The sequence below is a fragment of the Salvelinus namaycush genome, chromosome 33, assembly GCF_016432855.1.
Source record: "Salvelinus namaycush isolate Seneca chromosome 33, SaNama_1.0, whole genome shotgun sequence".
In the NCBI taxonomy this organism is placed as follows: domain Eukaryota; kingdom Metazoa; phylum Chordata; class Actinopteri; order Salmoniformes; family Salmonidae; genus Salvelinus; species Salvelinus namaycush.
The window spans coordinates 1,461,767-1,480,605 of record NC_052339.1 but is presented as its reverse complement, the minus strand read 5'-3'; the positions used below and the strand labels follow the sequence as shown (position 1 = coordinate 1,480,605).

The window sequence follows — 18,839 nt, the reverse complement described above, 5'->3', positions numbered from 1 at the left end:
TAGCCTCGCTACTGTTATTTTATTGTTGCTCCTTAATTATTTGTATATTTTTTATTTTATAAATCTTTTACTTAAGTTTATTTTAGCAAATACTTTAACACTTTTTCTTAAAACGTTAAGGGCTTTGAGCAAGCATTTCACTGTAATACCTGTTGTATTCGGCGCATGTGACAAATAAAATTATATTTGATATATAGAGTATATTATGTTCAACAATATAGTGAAAAATTTGGATCAAAAATGTTTTTTTCAATATATTCATGTTTATTTTTCAATATTTATAAATTAATGAAAGAAAACATTACAGCGAAAGTGGTAAAGCTTCATATGACACCAAATTTTGCTTTGTAGCACTTACAAATTAAACATTATGGAGTCTTAAAGAAGGCCTGGGTAAGGCCAAAATGTCAGAAATATGCCAATTTTGATTCATTATTTCTCAATTATGCTTTTAGAGACAATTGTCATATATGCCAACATTCCTTCAACCACAAGACCGCTCTTTGGATTAAATGTTGTGAAAATCCCCCAAATCATGGTATGTTTTTGGTCTGGGTTTCATGAGGAATCACTTTTCTTTTGCCGGGGGAACCAGTCTGTTTGGCTAGCCTGGGTACCAGTCTGTTTGGTATGACAAGGAGTGGCATGATGACACGAACAGAGTGGTATCCAGGCTAGCCATTTCTATGGGAGAGAGAAAATGTTTCCACATTCATTTCCTTTTTGTCATGTGACAGCTGAAAAATAGTCTTATGTAGATTTTGTGGGATGTATCTTTCGTTACAATGGAAGTGGAAACATTTTTCTATTTAATTTGCTAATAGACAACCTGGTGTGGAATCCATGTAAAGCTCCCTTTCCCCTCTCTATCCAGACCTGCTCCCAGAGAACTGTGTGGAGGAGAAGACCAAGTCCTTTGATCCCAACGGTCTCATGGCGGAGATCAAACATGGCGACCGGCCTGGCGTGCAGCTCAAGTACTCCCATGTGTCCCCTTTGGAGCTGGACAAGTTCCTGGAGGACGTCAAGTAAGGGCTAACTCCACTCACCCATTGGGCTCAGGTCAAAAGTAGAGCACTATATAGAGAATAAGATGCAATTTAGGACGCAACCCGAGAGGACTGCCTTGTTCATTATTATATACGCACCTGTTTTATATACGCACCTGTGGCTCCTGACTTCATTTTGAATCCCCCTCAGGAATGGGATATACCCCCTCATGAACTTTGCGTTATCGCGGCCCCACCCCGTTCCCCGTGCCCTCTCCCTGTCCCATGAACAGGTGGAGTCTGTAAAGACCCCCACCCCTGAGCCCCAAGAGACAGAGAGCAGAAAGGTGAGGTCTGTGTGTGTGTCCGCGTCTCATTCTATTTGTTTATGTCTGTGTGAGAGAGACAGTGTTGCAAGTTAAAGTACGCTTATCACTCTAATGCAATGTTGGTCTGATGGTGTGTTGCAGGTGATTCAGATGCACTGTAACTTGGAGTCAAATGAAGAAGGGAACAAAACTCATGTGAGTTTGATTATAATCTTCTTTTAAGTAATGGCGTCCATCTCACGGCAGCCTTTTGCAGTTACCATAACTGACATGACAAAACATCCCCTCTACTTGTTTTTTTAATCCTTGGATCCCCACAACTAATTGCATTTGGGGGATAAGCATATTCTGGGTTAATGAAATGTATTCCTCTCTCCTCTCCTTAGCTCTCTCTGTTTCTTAAGATGGATGACAAGCTCCATCGACAACTCAGCTGTGACATCCTTCCAAGTGAGTTCTAATGGACACTTTCATATCTGTTAACACAGTTCATTTATTGCCACCCTTGATAAAGATGAGCAAAAAGTAAATAAATACAAATACTGAGCTCTATTGTATGTAACAACAAAAAAAGTCACAATTATAATACACAATTGCTCAGATAGAGATTTTTTTTACACCCCTTTTTTCAATACCTCACCTTGCGAGGATAATGGCACTGAGCCTTTTCCTCAAATGTTTTATGAGATTGGAGAACACATTGGGAGGGATCTTAGACCAATCCTCCGTACAGAATCTTTGCAGACCCTTGATATAATTAATATGCGCTTATGGACTGCCCTTTTCAAGTCAAACCACAGGTTTTCAATGGGGTTCCAGTCTGGAGACTGAGATGGCCATTGCAAAATGTTGACTTTGTGGTCAATTAACCACCTCTTTGTGGATTTTGATGTGTGCTTGGGGTTAATGTCTTGCTGGGAGATCCATTTGAGGCAACCAGGTTTTGGGCTACATTGTCCTGGTACTGGGTAAACTTCATAATCCCGTTGACCTTAACAAGGGCCCCAGGACCAGTGGAGGCAAAATAGCCCCATAACATCAAATATCCACCACATTTTAACAGTAGGTATGGGGTTATTTTCTGCTTATGCATCCTTATTTCGGACGCCAAACCCACCACTGGTGTGCTTGGCCAAATAGCTCAATTTCCATGTCATCTGACCATAGCACCATTGCCAATACCATTTAGTATACTCCAGGCGTTTACATTTGTTGGATGACATGAAAATAGAGCTCTTTGGCCATGCACACCAATAGTGTTTATTGCATACTGTTGTATGAGGCTCAACCATTTTGAATGAATCTTTCAGATGACAGCTCCAAAGACCTTGCCAATGAACTTGTTCACTACGCTTTCATAAGTGAGGTAGGTATTATTTTTGCGTAATGTTATTGCAAATGGCCTTAATCATTATAATCGATATCCTGTAATGATCTAACCCTGTGTAACCCCATGCAGGAGGACTGTGAGAAGCTGGCAGGGTTCCTTGAGGATGCGCTCACCAGACACAAGGGCAAAGCCTCTGGAACCACACAGTGAGAAGGGTCCGTTATGAAAACTGGCTCACAGAGAGGGGCCTCATGCATTGACCAGTCGAACAGAAAGAGAAAGGAGCCAGAAGGCAGGATCCCTCAGCCAGGATCAGGGGGGTCGTGTCCAGTGAGGGTTTGAGGGATGGGCCTGGTGATTGGGACTGGGGCTGATGATTGGTGGATCATCCCATACAGGGCTAGGATAGGCCAGGATTGAGAGGGACAGGAAGCATCTCTGGTTGGAGGACCCATAGACATCATGGCTACAGTGCATTCGGAAAGTATACATTTTTTTACGTTACAGCCGTATTCTAAAATGGATTATAAAAAACATTTCCTCATCAACCTACACACAATACCCCATAATGACAAAGTGAAAACAGGTTTAAAGAAATATTTGCATTAAAAATATTTATTTGTATTAAAAATAAAAAACAGATACCTTATTTCAGTATTCAGACCCTTTGCTATGAGACTCGAAATTGAGCTCAGGTGCATCCTGTTCCCATTGATCATCCTTGAGATGTTTCTACATCTTGATTAGAGTCCACCTGTGGTAAATTCAATTGATTGGACATGATTTGGAAAGGCACACACCTGTTTATATAAGATCCCACAGTTGACAGTGCATGTCAGAGCAAAAACCAAGCCATGAGGTCAAAGGAATTGTCCGTAGAGCTTCGAGACAGGATTGTGTCGATGTACAGATCTGGGGAAGGATACCAAAATAAATTCTGCAGCATTGAAGGTCCCCAAGAACACAGTGGCATCCATCATTCTTAAATGGAAGAAGTTTGGTACCACCAAGAGTCTTCCTAAAGCTGGCTACCTGGCCAAACTGTTCAATCGGGGGAGAAGGGCCTTGGTCAGGGAGGTGACCAAGAACCCGTCACTTTGACAGAGCTCCAGAGTTCCTCTGTGGAGATGGGAGAACCTTCAGGATCGAGGTAAAGATGACCGGAGCAAAGTACAGAGAGATCCTTGATGAAAACCTGCTCCAGAGCGCTCAGGACCTCATACTGGGGATAAGGTTCACCTTCCAACAGGACAACGACCCTAAGCACATAGCCAAGACAACGCAGGAGTGGCTTCTGGTAAGTCTCTGAATGTCATTGACTGGCCCAGCCAGAGCCCGGACTTGAACCCAGTTGAACATCTCTGGAGATACCTGAAAATAGCTGTGCAGCGACACTCCCCATCCAATCTGACAGAGCTTGAGAGAATCTGCAGGGAAGAATGGGAGAAACTCCCCAAATACAGGTGTGCCAAGCTTGTAGCGTCATACCCAAGAAGACTCGAGGCTGTAATCGCTGCCAAAGGTGCTTCAGCAAAGTACTGAGGAAAGGGTCTGAATACTTATGTAAATGTTATTTCAGTTTTTTATTTTTCATACATTTGCAAAAGATTCTAAAAACCTATTTTTACTTTGTCATTATGGGGTATTGTGTGTAGATTGAGGGGAAAAATATATAATACATTTTAGAATAAGGCTGTAACGTAACCAAATGTGGGGGAAAAAATCAAGGGTTCTGAATACTTCCCAAATGCACTGTATGTTCAGCTATCCCACAATGCAGTGAAAGATTGACAATTACCCCTGCCTAAAAGGGATGTAATGCCTTAAAATGTCTTCATGACTTTGTTCCTCCATAATGCCACTACTGTTACTGTACTGCCAGTAGAGATATTTCCAATGATGGATGGACATAGTTAATTCGATACGAACCAATAAAACAGCTATGTTTTCATGTTAATTTACAGTTTATAACTCCAGAAATGTTAATTGTTTTTGGAAAATAATCTTAAAAAATAAGATTTTTTATAAAATGACTCCCTAGTTTTATAAGCCCCAGCAATACCTACTGTAGAAATGTCTAGTGAGAGTAACTTTGATGACAAAGATGAGAACTGTCCAACATGCACTGGTAATGCTAAACATGCTCACACTTAACTTATTTATGTTTGCATAGTTCTATGAACAGCATTGGTGTTGCACAGACCTCTTTTTCTGTTTCAGTTTTAATGGTCTTCAAACATACTCGCAGTGCATTCTACCAATCCTTTACTAGCCTGAATGACTCTCCATGCATTAGTAGTAATGAGCAATGAGATGATGCCTCTCTTTTAGTCTGTAGTGCTCTTTAAGGGTTTTCCCTGTTAAAGTGTTCTGTAAGCCAAAGACTTGCAAAGTGCCTGTGATGGCAACCTACCATGTACAAAACCCATAAAACATTACACAGCAACATAAAGCAACTTCAGAATAAGATGAAAAACTCCTCCAGACAGTCAACAAATCAGGCTATTGTGTTGTCAACAGAATGATATACTTTTATTTTCCTTTATTCTGAAAACCAGATTGTGAATGTGAAGAGGGGCCACAGCAGAAATGTTTAAATCCATTCTAGAAAAGGAATTGCAGCTAAACACATAGAATATGTGTACTTAATATAGTGAATATACTCCACTCCAATTGAGACATTTTAGAACAAGAATATAAATGGAGGGTTTTCATAAATAGTTCAGAAGAAATAAAGCCCAGAATAAAAATAATTTGGGAACAATCAATTTCTGGTTTACTGAATGATACAGATATTGTATCTTAATTTGATCATTCTGTTGTCGCTGAGAATTTTCCTGCACCGCAGAGACTTGAGACTTGTGATTTACAAAAATTCACTGAAAATCTTTTTTTTATTAGTTTAATGAAATCCTGCTGCAGGATTATTTTACTCCTGTGACAAAACTGGTCAAATTAAGATAACAACTACAGTACACAACACAAAAAAGCATTATATACTTATGTATAGTAGGTTGAAGCTGAATTCTGCGTTAATAAATGTGCTATTTAGCCTTTATGTCCACAGATCCCTAATCTCGGTTAACCCAGTAGACTGTCCACAAGAGATTAACAGATCCCCAATGCCTTTTAAAGAAAGCAAGAGTCAAGTAATAAGGGATTTTGGTCTAAATGGATTTAGTAAATTATGGATGGCTTTAAAAAGTTGCCAGTGTTTTTAGGGAGGAGAAAAAAATTAATGTTCTTAATCAATCTTGAACAGTATATATTCTTCAGTATCTGCATCTGTTAACAATATTACATTTGTTTCTTATGCTATCTGTAAAGCTGTGGCCCCATTACAATTGCAGTCCTGTACAGATGCTGCATAATCTGCTAATTTCTCTTAAAATGTCCAGCCTTTTATCAGCTAGTCTCGAGGGAAACATTTCTGGGAGAAGAGTTATCGGTAGAATATTGTGTAGATAAATGTGTTTACCTTGAACAGAGGTGTGAATGCTTAGAGTGGTGCTGTTGTTGCTCTTATCTGGTCTCATAATCTGCAATGCATGTATTAATAATAGCTGAAACTGTTCAGACTTTGCTTTTACAAGATTGCCTTAGTCATTGACTGACTCCAGGGGGGACCTGCTCAAGAAAAATGTATGCCCATTCATCAGTCTTTTTCTGTAGTGATCACTTTCTCCTCAGTGTGGATTCTGTTGAATTAATGTAGGCTCTGTATTGTACTGGACATGTTCTACTTATCCTTCTGTAAATTATTGTACTGCAATGAATGACAATAAAAAAATGTTTTGTCACATCATGGTGAGACTGTTTGAAGATTATTATTATTCTTTTAAATATATTATTGGTCTTGGTGTCCTGACAAACATTTAAACTTTAAGACACAGATAAGTAACCATTTTCTCCCCCCAAATCAAGCTGTTACTTTCAGGTCGAGGGGCCTAACAGCAGACAGACAGTGACCAGGGGGAGGTCACACTAGTGAAAGAGGTTTTACTTAAAGGGTCAATCTGTGATTGCTACATCCTTTTTTTCTTTGAGAATATAACTTGCCTCATCAAATTAAAGTTTATTTGTCACGTGCGCCGAATACAAAAGTGAAATGCTTACTTACAGGCTCTAACCAACAGTGCAAAAATGGTATTAGGTGAACAATAGGTAAGTAAAGAAATAAAAACAACAGTAAAAAGACAGTGAAAAAACAGTAGCGAGGCTACATACAGACACCGGTTAGTCAGGCTGACTGAGGTAGTATGTACATATGGTTAAAGTGACTATGCATATATGATGAAGAGAGAATAGCAGTAGCGTAGAAGAGGGGTTGGTGGGTGGCGGGACACAAATGCAGATAGCCAGGTTAGCCAATGTGCGGGAGCACTGTTTGTTCGGGCCAATTGATGTAGTATGTTCATGAAAGTATATATGATAAACAGAGAGTAGCAGCAGCGTAAAAGAGGGGTTGGGTGGGGCACACAATGCAGATAGTCTGGGTTTAGTTCAACGGTCTTACCCCATCAGAAGCCAAAACATGGTTAAAACTTTAATTCTGAGGGATGGTCAGTCCTTTCATCCAAAGCCCCATCCCTCAGCTATTTACCAAAACAGGGGCGGGGTAGCGACTTATTGTTTGAATATGCAGATTGCCCCTTTAACCTTTCCTGACTATGACAAACACATCTATGAATGTAAAGCAATTGTATGGCTACATCAGCACTACAGTGTAATTTCAAGCACATGTCTACTTTAGTCAAATGGGCGAAAGAACGACCAAATCAAACCTAGAAACCCTGAACACTGACCTGGAATCAAGCTCTCGCGAGTTTAGTGTTTGTCCTGCAAGTCTCGCGGTACTCGCAAACTGGTGGAGGGCCTATTCAAGTAGGTGTGCTTCATGGCGGTGACGGAGATTGCGGTAAATAACTTGCTAAATAAGTTAAATATGAACTCAGTTATTGTTGTCCCCGTCCTGTTTCTCAAATAGTTGTGAACCTACATATCTTGTAGGAATTATTGGTTTATTCCCGTGAACCACGTTTAATTCACAAAACCTGAATTTAGGCATGCGGCCTTTATCAACTACTAGCAAGCTAAGTTAGCTAACTACTGCGACAATTGGATCTAGACTAATGCTTTCTAGCTAAAAAAAATAAAGCAATTGTTAGCTCACTGGTAAAGATGCTAGTATGTTAGACTGCCTTGTTAGAATTACAATGCATGATTGAAAATAGTGATATGCTAGGTAGCTATGTTAAAGAAGATGCAACGACCAAGTTAGGCAGCTACGTTAGCTCGCCTCAACTATCCTAACGTTACTTACGATTGAGCTCCACTCAAGTGTAGCAACTTAGCTAGTCATTTAGCTAACTAGCAAGCGTATTACTTGTTTACGCTTCGCATTAGCTAGTAACTAGGGGTGTAACGGTTCACCAAACCCACAGTTGGGTACGTACTATTGCGTTTTTGTTATCACGTTTCGGTACAGCGGGAAAATTAAATGCCATTCACAATGTTCCTGCCATTGTCTGTTGTGACAGGGTTGTTATGTGGGCCTCAGGTTTCCACTCTGATGCTGCGTTTGTAACTATGTGGGAGGTGGGAATTTAACGTTTCCAGTTGTGAAGTCATAAATACCAGTTGGATGCATTCATGTGATTTGAACTCGAGAATTGTCCATTGGCAAATGGTCAACCATAAACTGAAAGTACAACTTTCATGATTGTAAACCAATTATAGAGTTCAAAAACCACATTAATAAATTGCTTTTAATTACAGAAAATGCTGTTAGAGGCCATTTCGTTAGTAGGTGACAGAGGTCACCATGTGGGAGGTGGGTGCCCAGGATGACAGACAAGTTTCCCAATAGGAATTAGTTGGAGGTCCATTCAAGTGGATTTTTCCCAATTGTATGTGGTAAATTCCCACTTCCATCTTCGAGAACGCACCATGACACTGCTTCCTTCAATGCGTGACTCGTAAACAGCGAGTGTCCGTAGCAAGGTACATATCCCACTCCGGGGTAATGTGATGGGAAAGGGGCTATCACTGTTAAGTATACGGCAGGGCTTGATATAAACTTTTTTAGCCATTTGGTCTTGGGACAAGTAAGACAGATTTTTTTACTTGTCCGAAAGCTTAGGCCACTTGTTCCAACAACATAAAGGTCCATAACACCATCAGCCAAAAGGGTGACTGAAAATGAGGGGTCTGAAATAATTTTCGGGGCTTTTCCATATATAGATGATGTTATCGCCCCCAAGCGGCCATGTAATGGCCCGCTACGCATTTGGCTGGCGTGCTACGACGAGGGACAAGAGGCATCATGATATTGGCAAAATATATTTAGTGGAGCCAAAAATTGTCGAATAGCCTATTCCACTCTGGTGGAGCTGTGGCACGAAAGAGAGGCCTAGGCTACTGTACATATCTGGCTCTGTGTGTAACGGAGCGAGTGACACCGTCACAGAGCCTTCCTGGCTGTGCGTCTTGTGATGGGTTGAAAATCATAATGAGCTGCAGAGCGACTCTGCTGTCCTCAGAACTGGATAATTATAAACTATTTGCATTGTTTCATCATCCTCTCTTATTCGCCTAGGCTACTATATGCATTGTAGGTAGGTTGCACATTGCTAGAATAATATGGAATTAGGCCTAGGCCAACTATGCTATCATAGGCTACAGCTGAGGAAAGCTTAAGTTCTTTTGACAACTCATTATATTTTTCAATCTTGGTATTTTGCTCAATTTCACTTCTTGTGGGTTAAAATATTTGTAATTCAAAATAAATCTGTGAATGAGAATAGCATAGACTCCAACTTTTATAATTATTCCCATTTAAAAGCTGCAACTTTAGAAACAACACTTTATTAGAACAGTTTGGAAAGCCTCCCGAGTGGTGCAGCGGTCTAAGGCACTGCAGTGCTTGAGACGTCACTAGAGACGCGGGTTCGATCCCGGGCTGTGTCAACCAGCCGTGACCGGGAGTCCCATAGGGCAGCGCACAATTGGCCCAGTGTTAGCGAAGGGTTTGGCTGAGGGGCCTTTGCTCATTGCCTTTGCTCATTGCACTCTGGCGACTCCTTGTGGCGGGCCGGGGCGCCTGCAGGCCAACTTTGATCGTCAGTTGAACGGTGTTTCCTCCTGGCTACCCGGTTAAGCGGGCGGGTGTTAAGAAGCGTGGTTTGGCGGGTCGTGTTTTGGAGGACGCATGACTCGACCTTTGCCTCATGCAGCCTGACAATGTATTAAATCAAAACATATAGCCCAACGTTTGTAGAACAACTAAAGTTACATTATTAACTCTAACTTAAGCATATAGGAGTACCTATTTCTTTGTTAACCGCTCAACACAGAATAGCCGCATGTGCGCACTCCCTCAAATCGTTTGGAGAAAATATCCTTTCTATTATATTCAGCTTCGTTCAATTAGATTCTTTATACTATAAAATAATGCCACGGAATTATAACCAAATCTTGTCTGCTAAATGAATTAGTGTAGCCCACAGCCATATGGCATTAACTAGATCAGGACCTATCATAAGGACAACTCAGAGTATGCTATTCTGTTTTTCTGAAAAAGACTACATTTTCTTCATATCATGTTTCTTTAGAACTGTCTAAAATAAATAATGGATTTGTCTGCATCAGTGGCTTGTAGGTGTGGAAGCCAGGAGACGCTAAATGTGTTAATTAACGGTCAATTACCGTGAGACCAACCGTTATTTGCTTGACAATCACCGGCTGACAAATTCACAGCCCTAACTGTGGGGGTCGTAGAGCAAAACAGGGAGCACCATCGTGTTCGTGAGAGTCTCATTTTTCCATAGTCATAATAGTTTGTAGGCCAAACCGTTCGGACACTAGACGATTTTGCGAGAAGACCGATTTACTTAGAATGTCAACCATTCCCTGCTGTGCGCTGCCTGAACCAATTGTGATCGGAGTAATTGTTTGATATTGTTTTTACTTTTTACGAATGGACAACTGAAATATTTTGTGGTTGTCTGACTTAAAAAAAAAAAAAAAAGTACTTACCCCGGACAAGCCTTAATGTCGAGCCCTGAAGCGCAACACGGTGCGTTGGTAAATGTATTGAAAGCTTTGGCTTGCTTATATTGGACAGGTGCTACCTGTTTGCTGAAATGGGTGCAAGTGGGAAGTATGTAATGTGGCTCGAGCACTTTCACGACAGGGTTTCCGTTAGCCAATAATAGCCGCTAAAAAAAATGCCACCGGCCTGGGAGAAGAAAATATCCCATTGCAAAATACTTTTTTAGCCTATTAAATTGATGGAAATACATTTGACTGGTCATGCTTATCTGTGTATGAGTTAATTTGCATAATTGAGTGGAATTCAATTAGCGCGTGTGTGCAGTATATTCGTTATGTATCTTATTTATCAAGTGTACAGCATACAGAGCCTTTGAGTGGAAAATCTGTCAGACAGCGTGAGCGTGGCATCTCAAACAGCAAATTCATAGTTGGCGGAAGGCAGGCTTCATCAGCTCGTCACACCACTTTGCAATGAGCTGGAGGCATTATGCATTTTGAAAAACATATAGTTAATTGTTTTGAAACCTGAGCTTTTTACTACATATTATGAGGCATGTCTTACCTTGCTTCAAAGTAGCCTAGCCAAATTCGGACCATATCCGCGGAGGCAATTATTTTATATAAACTTTCTTTCATTGTACAGTAGTAAAGGCGTCATATTAGCATCCCATGCTAGTTGTTGCATATTAGATCTAAATTTCTAACAGATATTTTCATCTGTCACATGACACTGCTCGCATGTGTGGTGCGCTTTTGACACGTGTTTTCCTGCTAATTGCATTGTGGAACAAACATTCGCACGTAGCCTACTGCGTATTGATGCGCTTATAATGTGAAGAAATAAGTTTATCAACATTTTAGGCTAAATATTCTGATTTGTTGCATCAGACTCATTGCTTTTTAAAAGTGTTGCTTTATGTAGCCTAGGCCTGCTAGTTGTATGAATTTTGGATCTAGTGTCCCTCAACTGTCCCAGTCGGTTTGGAATAGGCTATTTCTTTCTCGACAAGCTGTAGATAAGTAAGGAAACTTCTCTACTGTGGGGGATAGTAGATTCACATAGGCTAGTGATTTTGCTGTTCGTTACTCGTCTTGTTGGCTGAGAAAAAGTACATGTGGACAGTTATTTTAACATCTTCAAAGTGCGCAACATAATTAGGTAAGAAGGACCGCACATCATTGCGTCCTCGACTTGCATGTTCTGTTAATATGAATGACCAAAATCTAAATGTGATTTCTGTCATTCTAAGCACCGTGGGTGGACTCCCTAATCAGGTTACGCACCCAATGCATATGGGTTCTGGTAAATTTCTCAAATGTCCGATAAATTCAATGTCACATTTTCCGAACCGAAACATTGTTTAACATGGTGCTGAAACCCCCTATTCTCAACCATGGAGAATGGGCGCATATCCGCGGCTATAAACTAAAAACTATAAACATAGCTTACTTATTGTTCGTGCAATTTATTTGGGAGGTGTGCTTGGGTTGCATGAAGGTCTGCTTGGATGCAGAGGAGAGGGGATGTTGTGGTGTTTCTTTGCGTTTCTTTCTTGTACTGGTATACTGGGATGATATCAGCCTAAATGTGTCGGCAGCTGCATAGGCTATTCTCATTGAGTGTGGTGACATACTGTTCAAGTTTTATCCACAACTCTCCTTCCATCGGTGTTGTAATCTACTGGGAAGCCAACATTTAACCAAACTGGAGATTTAAACGATGATGGAGGATCCTCCAATTCTGGTTTATCGACCCCACCACTCGCCATCGTACAGAACTAGTTCCCAGCTGCGCCTCACAAAAGGACAGTTTGAAATGCGGCAATTAAGATTTGAATTGTGATTACAACGTAGGGTTGTAGTTGTTTTAACAGAATAGCCTGAAATGTTTTTTTTAGCTCAGATTTACTCAAGGCATATTTTTTTTAATTTTGTAAATATATATATTTAAAGTATTTATTTGCGTTCACAGTGCGGAACGAACCGAGTTACCTGAAGGTTCAGTACGAATACGTGTACCGTTACACCCCTACTAGTAGCAAACTAGCTACATAGCTATCTCGTTTGCAAGTTAGCTAGCTAAGTTTGTATAAAATTAGCTAGCTTAGTTAATAATACCTGGTGCAAATAAAGGATACCAAGTTTACCGCCTTGCAGCTGCTATCATGTTAGTCTGAAGGCATTTTCTCTCTCTCAGACTTTTTTGAATTGTTAAGGCTTCCCATTCACTCTTCCCCCCTGGGTTATCCTGCCTCTGGTCCCAGCGTTTAGCAGGTTGTAGGTAAGGAGCTCTTCTCTACGCACGCTTGTCTTGAGCGTCCCAATCACTGATGACTGGCCTTTGATATTGAGGTTACCTGACCCCCTCCCCAGTACGACATATGCACTGTGATGATTCTCAATCTATACCTAAATTATCCTTATTATGATCATAGTAGAAGAAAGAGATGTAGTCTACCAAATGTGCAGTGCACAGCAAGTGTCATTCATTTCTCCAATGAATAAGTGTTCATGTCTCCTGAGGATGCTCACATGTATTTTCACTGCTGTGGTTCTTCAGGGAGGGACAGCTCTGATGATGGAGAATGGACAGGGCACAGGCGCGAAGCTTGGCCTGCCGCTTCTCACCCCGGAGCAGCAGGAGGCACTACAAAGGGTGAGCCTACTACATGTACATGACTAAATACAGGTGTATACGTAATGTCTCTACATTAGTCAGTTTGCCTGCGGTTGCATTATTCTCTCGCGATTCCTTTATTCTCTCACGCTGAATGACTTTTCTTCAGGCAAAGAAGTATGCCATGGAGCAGAGCATTAAGAGTGCCTTAGTGAAGCAGACCATTGCTCATCAGCAACAACAGCTTACCAACTTACAGGTGAGACGTGCAGAATTCTATACTCTTACAACTGCAACTTAACTCTACATGTCGTTGACCATATGTTCTTATCTCTTAACGCCAACCACAGGCACTCAATTATAGGCTCATATCTAAGAGTAACTTGGACCATTAGCAAGATTGTCACATAGTAATTCGATATGACTATCTGCCCTGGGAGCTTTGTAGGTATGAAACATGACTTTATTGTTTAGTAGCACAAAACATAGCAGCACAGCATATAAAGTATATTTGTCTGCTTACGATGATAGGATGGGTATATTTGTCCTCTTGTTTCTGCCTCTCTTTTTTTCAGCTAGAGAAGATCAGCATGAAGACTTTGTTAAACATGTTGAATGCTTTGCACTTGTTTTCCACATAGGGGTTTTGATTGTGGGGTGATATTGTGAAATGGTTTTGGGGAAGATTTGAAGTGGGCGGCAGAGGGAAAGTCAAATCAGTCCTGAAAGCTTTTTATGGGGAGTGTGTAATGTCTCTAAACGCTGATGTATAGCAAAGGAACAACATTTGAAAAAGCAAAGCTTAAAGATATATCTAACCTACTTTTCAGTACCTTTTTCATCTTTACTGTCTTTCAGATGGCAGCAGTGACAATGGGCTTTGGAGATCCTCTCTCACCTTTACAATCGGTCAATAGATTATTACACTTTTTTCTCTGTGCGCATTCATGATAAAAAGGACTGTTGATCGGCCACTCTGGGCTCCATCCTAGCCATTGCAGCTGACCAAATAACTCATATTTCAAAAGAAGACATGTTTATAAATATGAGGGACAAGTTCTTATACAATGTGCTGCGTCTGCTTAATTCAGTCTAGTTAAAGATGCAAAATGTAACTTTTTGGGCGAAACATTCATATATATATATAAATGTGAGTTATACATCTGTCATTCTCATTGAAAGCAAGTCTAAGGAGCGGTAGATCTGTTCTATGTGCACTATTTGTATGCTTCCCATTCTTAAGTTTAGTTTTAGCATCTTTTACTTTCGGTTTTGTACACCAGCTTCAAACAGCTGAAAATATAATATTTTTGGTTATTGAAAATATATTTCACAGCGGTTTAATGGTGCAACGATTCTCTACTCTTTACATTGCTTGTTTTGTCTCACAAACTGAAATTAGGCAAACTTTTAGAATTTTTGCAACCAGGAAATGGCAGATCGAGTTCTGCATATTACACCTTTGATGAAGTCTTGTGTCTGTATGCCCACTGCACCATTTCAGAAGAAGTGCCCTGAAGTTCTTCCACTAGTGGCAACAGCTGTTGGTCAATGTTTTTTCTACTGAAAGAGATTCATAATGGACATTTGGGATTTGTTTGAATTCATACACACTGCATGGTGAAAAGTATGAGGACACCCCCTCAAATTAGTGGGTTTGGCTACCCGTTGCTGACAGGTGTATAAAACCGAGCTCACAGCCATGCAATCTCCATATACAAACATTGGCAGTAGAATGGCCCATACTGAAGAGCTCAGTGACTTTCAATGTGGCACCGTCATAGGATGCCACCTTTACAACAAGTCAGTTCGACAAATTTCTGCCCTCCTAGAGTTGCCCCGGTCAACTGTAAGTCCTGTTATTGTGAAGTGGAAACGTCTAGGAGCAACAACAGCTCAGCCGCGAAGTGGTAGGCCACATAAGCTCAGAAAACGCGACCGCTGAGTGCTGAAGCGAGTAAAAATGTCTGTCCTCAGTTGCAACACTCACTACCGAGTTCCAAACTGCATCTGGAAGCAACGTCCGCACAAGAACTGTTCGTCAGGAGTGACATTGAAATGAGTTTCCATGGCCGAGCAGCCGCACACAAGCCTAAGATCACCATGCGCAATGCCAAGCGTCGGCTGGAGTGGTGTAAAGCTCGCCGTCATTGGACTCTGGAGCCGTGGAAACGCGTTCTCTGGAGTGATGAATCGTGTTTCACCATCTGGCAGTCCTATGGACATATTTGGGTTTGGCGGTTGCCAGGGGAACGTTATCTGCCCGAAAGCATAGTGCCAACTGTAAAGTTTGGTGAAGGAGGAATAACGGTCTGGGGCTGTTTTCCATGGTTCGGGCTAGGCCCCTTAAATCCAGTGAATTGAAATATTAACGCTACAGTATACATTGACATTCTACACGATTCTGTGCTTCCAACTTTGTGGCAACATTTTGGGGAAGGCCCTTTCGTGTTCGAGGTCCATACAGAAATGGTTTGTCGAGATCGGTGTGGAAGAACTTGACTGGCCTGCACAGAGCCCTGATCTCAACCGCATCAAACACCTTTGGGACGAATTGGAAGGCGAGCCTGGCCTAATCACCCAACATCAGTACCCGACTTCACCAATGCTCTTGTGGCTGAATGAAGCAGCCACAAGTCTCTGCAGCAATGTTCTAACGTCTAGTGGAAAGTCTTCCCAGAAGAGTGGAGGCTGTTATAGCAAAAAAGGGGTGGACCAACTCCATATTAATGCCCATGATTTTGGAATGAGATTTTTGACAAGCAGGTGTCCATATACTTTTGGCAATGTAGTATATTACATATTGCACAATACAAACTTTTTTTTTTTTTTTAGCAGAACATTTATTATGGCTTTTTGCTCTATAGCCTGAAATCGCTATGCAAATGTGGTTGAGAATATCAATGCAGGGAAGTTCATGTCTTCTTTATAAATATGATGTTACTTTGCATTGATTGACGCTGAGAAAGCCAGCTTTGGTGTGGGGCTAAAGAGGGTTAGCAGTCTCTTTCAATAACTAAAATGAGAGATCTTCTCAAACCGGAATCCCTTTTTGGCAATCTCAAATTTTATGTTGTAAAATAGGATATCACTTTTCTCTTATGCAATAGATTAGGCTGTTACTAGTTCGCCTAGTTCGCCTGTGGGTGATAACGCAGCTATGCTTGAGTAAAAGGAACCAGTAAACTGCTTTCAGTGGTTACCCATCCCTCCCTCCCCTTAGAGACGTAAGTGTGAAATGCTTTCCTCAGGCTTTTTATCTTTGTATGGATGCTTTTCAACTGATATACAGTGTTGTGAAAAAGTATTTGCCCCCTTTCTGATTTTCTTTCTTTTTGCATATTTTTGATACTGAACTGTTATCAGATCTTCAACCAAAACCTAATATCAGATAAAGGGATCCTGAGTGAACAAATAACACAACAATTACATATTTCATAAACAAATTTAAGTATTTGTAGACTCAGGTTCCCTTTATCTAATATTAGGTTTTGGTTGAACATCTGATAACAGTATCAAAAATATGCAAAAAGAAAGAAAATCAGAAAGGGGGCAAATACTTTTCCATGGCACTGTAGGTGTTGATTTAGTTTGTTGTCCATGTTGAAATGTCATCTCATATACACGACTGGACTACAGGTCAGTTTCAAGGGCTAAATATTAGCGAGGGGCATGCATGTCCATCACCTCTTGTGCTTTCACCCATATAAATACAGTAATGATTCAGATTTCTTAAAGTTATGTAGCTGTATAAGTGTCTGCATTTACAAAATGGCTGATATATTGTTATATACTGAACAAAAATATAAACGCAACATGTAAAGTGTTGGTTTCATGAGCTAAAATAAAAGATCCCAGAAATGTTCCATATGCACAAAAAGCTTATTTCTTTCAAATGTTGTTTATATCCATGTTAGTGAGCATTTCTTCTTTGCTAAAATAATCCATCCACCTGACAGGTGTGGCATATCAAGAAGCTTATTTAAAAAGCATGATCATTACACAGATGCACCTTGTGCTGGACACAATAAAATGTCACTCTAAAATGTGACGTTTTGTCACACAACACAATGCCACAGATGTCTCAAGTTTTGAGGGAGTGCGCAATTGGCATGCTTACTGCAGGAATGTCCACCAGAGCTGTTGCCAGACAATTGAATGTTAATTTCTCTACCAGAAGCTGCCTCAAACGTTGTTTTAGAGAATTTGGCAGTACGTCCAACCAGCCTCACAACCGCAGACCACGTGTATCCACGCCAGCCCAGGACCCCCACATCCGGCATTCTTCACCTTGTCTGAGACCAGCCACCTGGACAGCTGATGAAACAGGAGTATTTCTGGAAAAACTAATTCTGATTGGGTGGGCCTGACTCCCTGGTGGTTGGGCCTATGCCATTCCAGGCCCACCCAAGGCTGTGCCCCTGCCCAGTCATGTGAAATCCCTAGATTAGGGCCTAATGAATTTATTAAAATTGACTGATATCCTTATATGAACTGTAACTCGGTAAAATCGTTGAAATTGTTGCATGTTGCGTTTTTATATTTTTGTACAGTATAGATAGCAATAGTCACAAATCCATTTTTCAGGACTCTTTATTTTGCATATGCCCAGATTGCATCCATCCCTGACATTGGCCTGTATGTCTTATTGTTGGGAAAAGCAAACACAATAGAGAATTTAAAATATTCCCAGTGATTTACATAATGAGACCTCATTAAAAAAAATCACAGTTTACCCATACACATCTAGATTTGATTTTGTGTGTTCTTTCTTTCTTTGGCCCCCTAAGCATCATGGTGTGTTTTTCTCCGTGGTTACCAGGTGGCGGCTCAGCGGCAGCGCGCTCTAGCCATCATGTGCCGGGTGTATGTGGGCTCCATATACTATGAGCTTGGGGAGGACACCATCAGACAGGCCTTTGCCCCCTTCGGCCCCATCAAGAGCATTGACATGTCATGGGACTCAGTTACAATGAAGCACAAGGTCAGTGTATAGAGCATGCTCTAACTACATTGCCACACATAATTGCAATAGGATTAGAATTAGATCTGCATTAATCATATGAATGAAACTTTTGATTCACAACTGGAGAATTTGACATGCTCGTGTTTGTAACTGTTGTCTCATGGGTCTATGTCTGTGCGTGCAGGGCTTTGCCTTTGTGGAGTATGAGATCCCGGAGGCTGCACAGCTGGCTCTGGAGCAGATGAACTCGGTCATGCTCGGGGGCAGGAACATCAAGGTGAGTGGCCTGGAGAGGCAGCCTGTCCTGCCCAGTGGAAGTGGACCTCTCAGAACCCCCCCTCTATACCCCTGGAAAGAGCGGTGCTCCTGCTATCATCTTTTTAACCTTTTTATCTTTTCTATCGAGGATGCATGGAGACAGTTCGGACATCCCCTTTTCTCATTTCGCTCCTTGTGTGTAACTGAACTATTTCTGGGTGAATCACTAATTGGTAGTATCTCTAATTCTGTGTATTTAAAGCCACTCATTTCTTTTTCTTTCTTTGCTTGTATG

At 41.0% G+C, this 18,839-nt stretch overlaps 2 protein-coding genes across 6 annotated transcripts in view; both read left to right on the top strand.

The window, feature by feature from the left end:
* LOC120028066 (nuclear receptor-binding protein 2-like) overlaps nt 1–3,199 on the top strand; it is a 92,298-nt gene extending 89,099 nt beyond the window's left edge. Inside the window, exons 12-17 of the mRNA XM_038973218.1 lie at nt 875–1,028; nt 1,201–1,336; nt 1,460–1,513; nt 1,705–1,768; nt 2,629–2,684; nt 2,778–3,199. Of these exons, the coding sequence (XP_038829146.1) occupies nt 875–1,028; nt 1,201–1,336; nt 1,460–1,513; nt 1,705–1,768; nt 2,629–2,684; nt 2,778–2,858 (545 nt within the window). The 3' untranslated portion in view covers nt 2,859–3,199. The remainder of the gene's footprint in view (nt 1–874; nt 1,029–1,200; nt 1,337–1,459; nt 1,514–1,704; nt 1,769–2,628; nt 2,685–2,777) is intronic.
* A 4,295-nt stretch (nt 3,200–7,494) lies between these two features.
* Nucleotides 7,495–18,839, top strand: part of LOC120027622 (poly(U)-binding-splicing factor PUF60-like) — a 28,325-nt gene continuing 16,980 nt past the window's right edge. For 2 of the 5 annotated variants that reach the window (XM_038972622.1, XM_038972624.1), the window contains exons 1-6: nt 7,495–7,566; nt 13,264–13,359; nt 13,490–13,579; nt 14,179–14,229; nt 18,143–18,304; nt 18,471–18,563. In XM_038972622.1, coding sequence (XP_038828550.1) covers nt 7,546–7,566; nt 13,264–13,359; nt 13,490–13,579; nt 14,179–14,229; nt 18,143–18,304; nt 18,471–18,563 — 513 coding nt within the window. In that variant the 5' untranslated portion in view covers nt 7,495–7,545. Of the gene's footprint in view, nt 7,567–12,900; nt 12,985–13,263; nt 13,360–13,489; nt 13,580–14,178; nt 14,230–18,142; nt 18,305–18,470; nt 18,564–18,839 lie in introns of all 5 variants that reach the window. The other 3 variants (XM_038972625.1, XM_038972626.1, XM_038972623.1) reach the window with 2 other exon arrangements.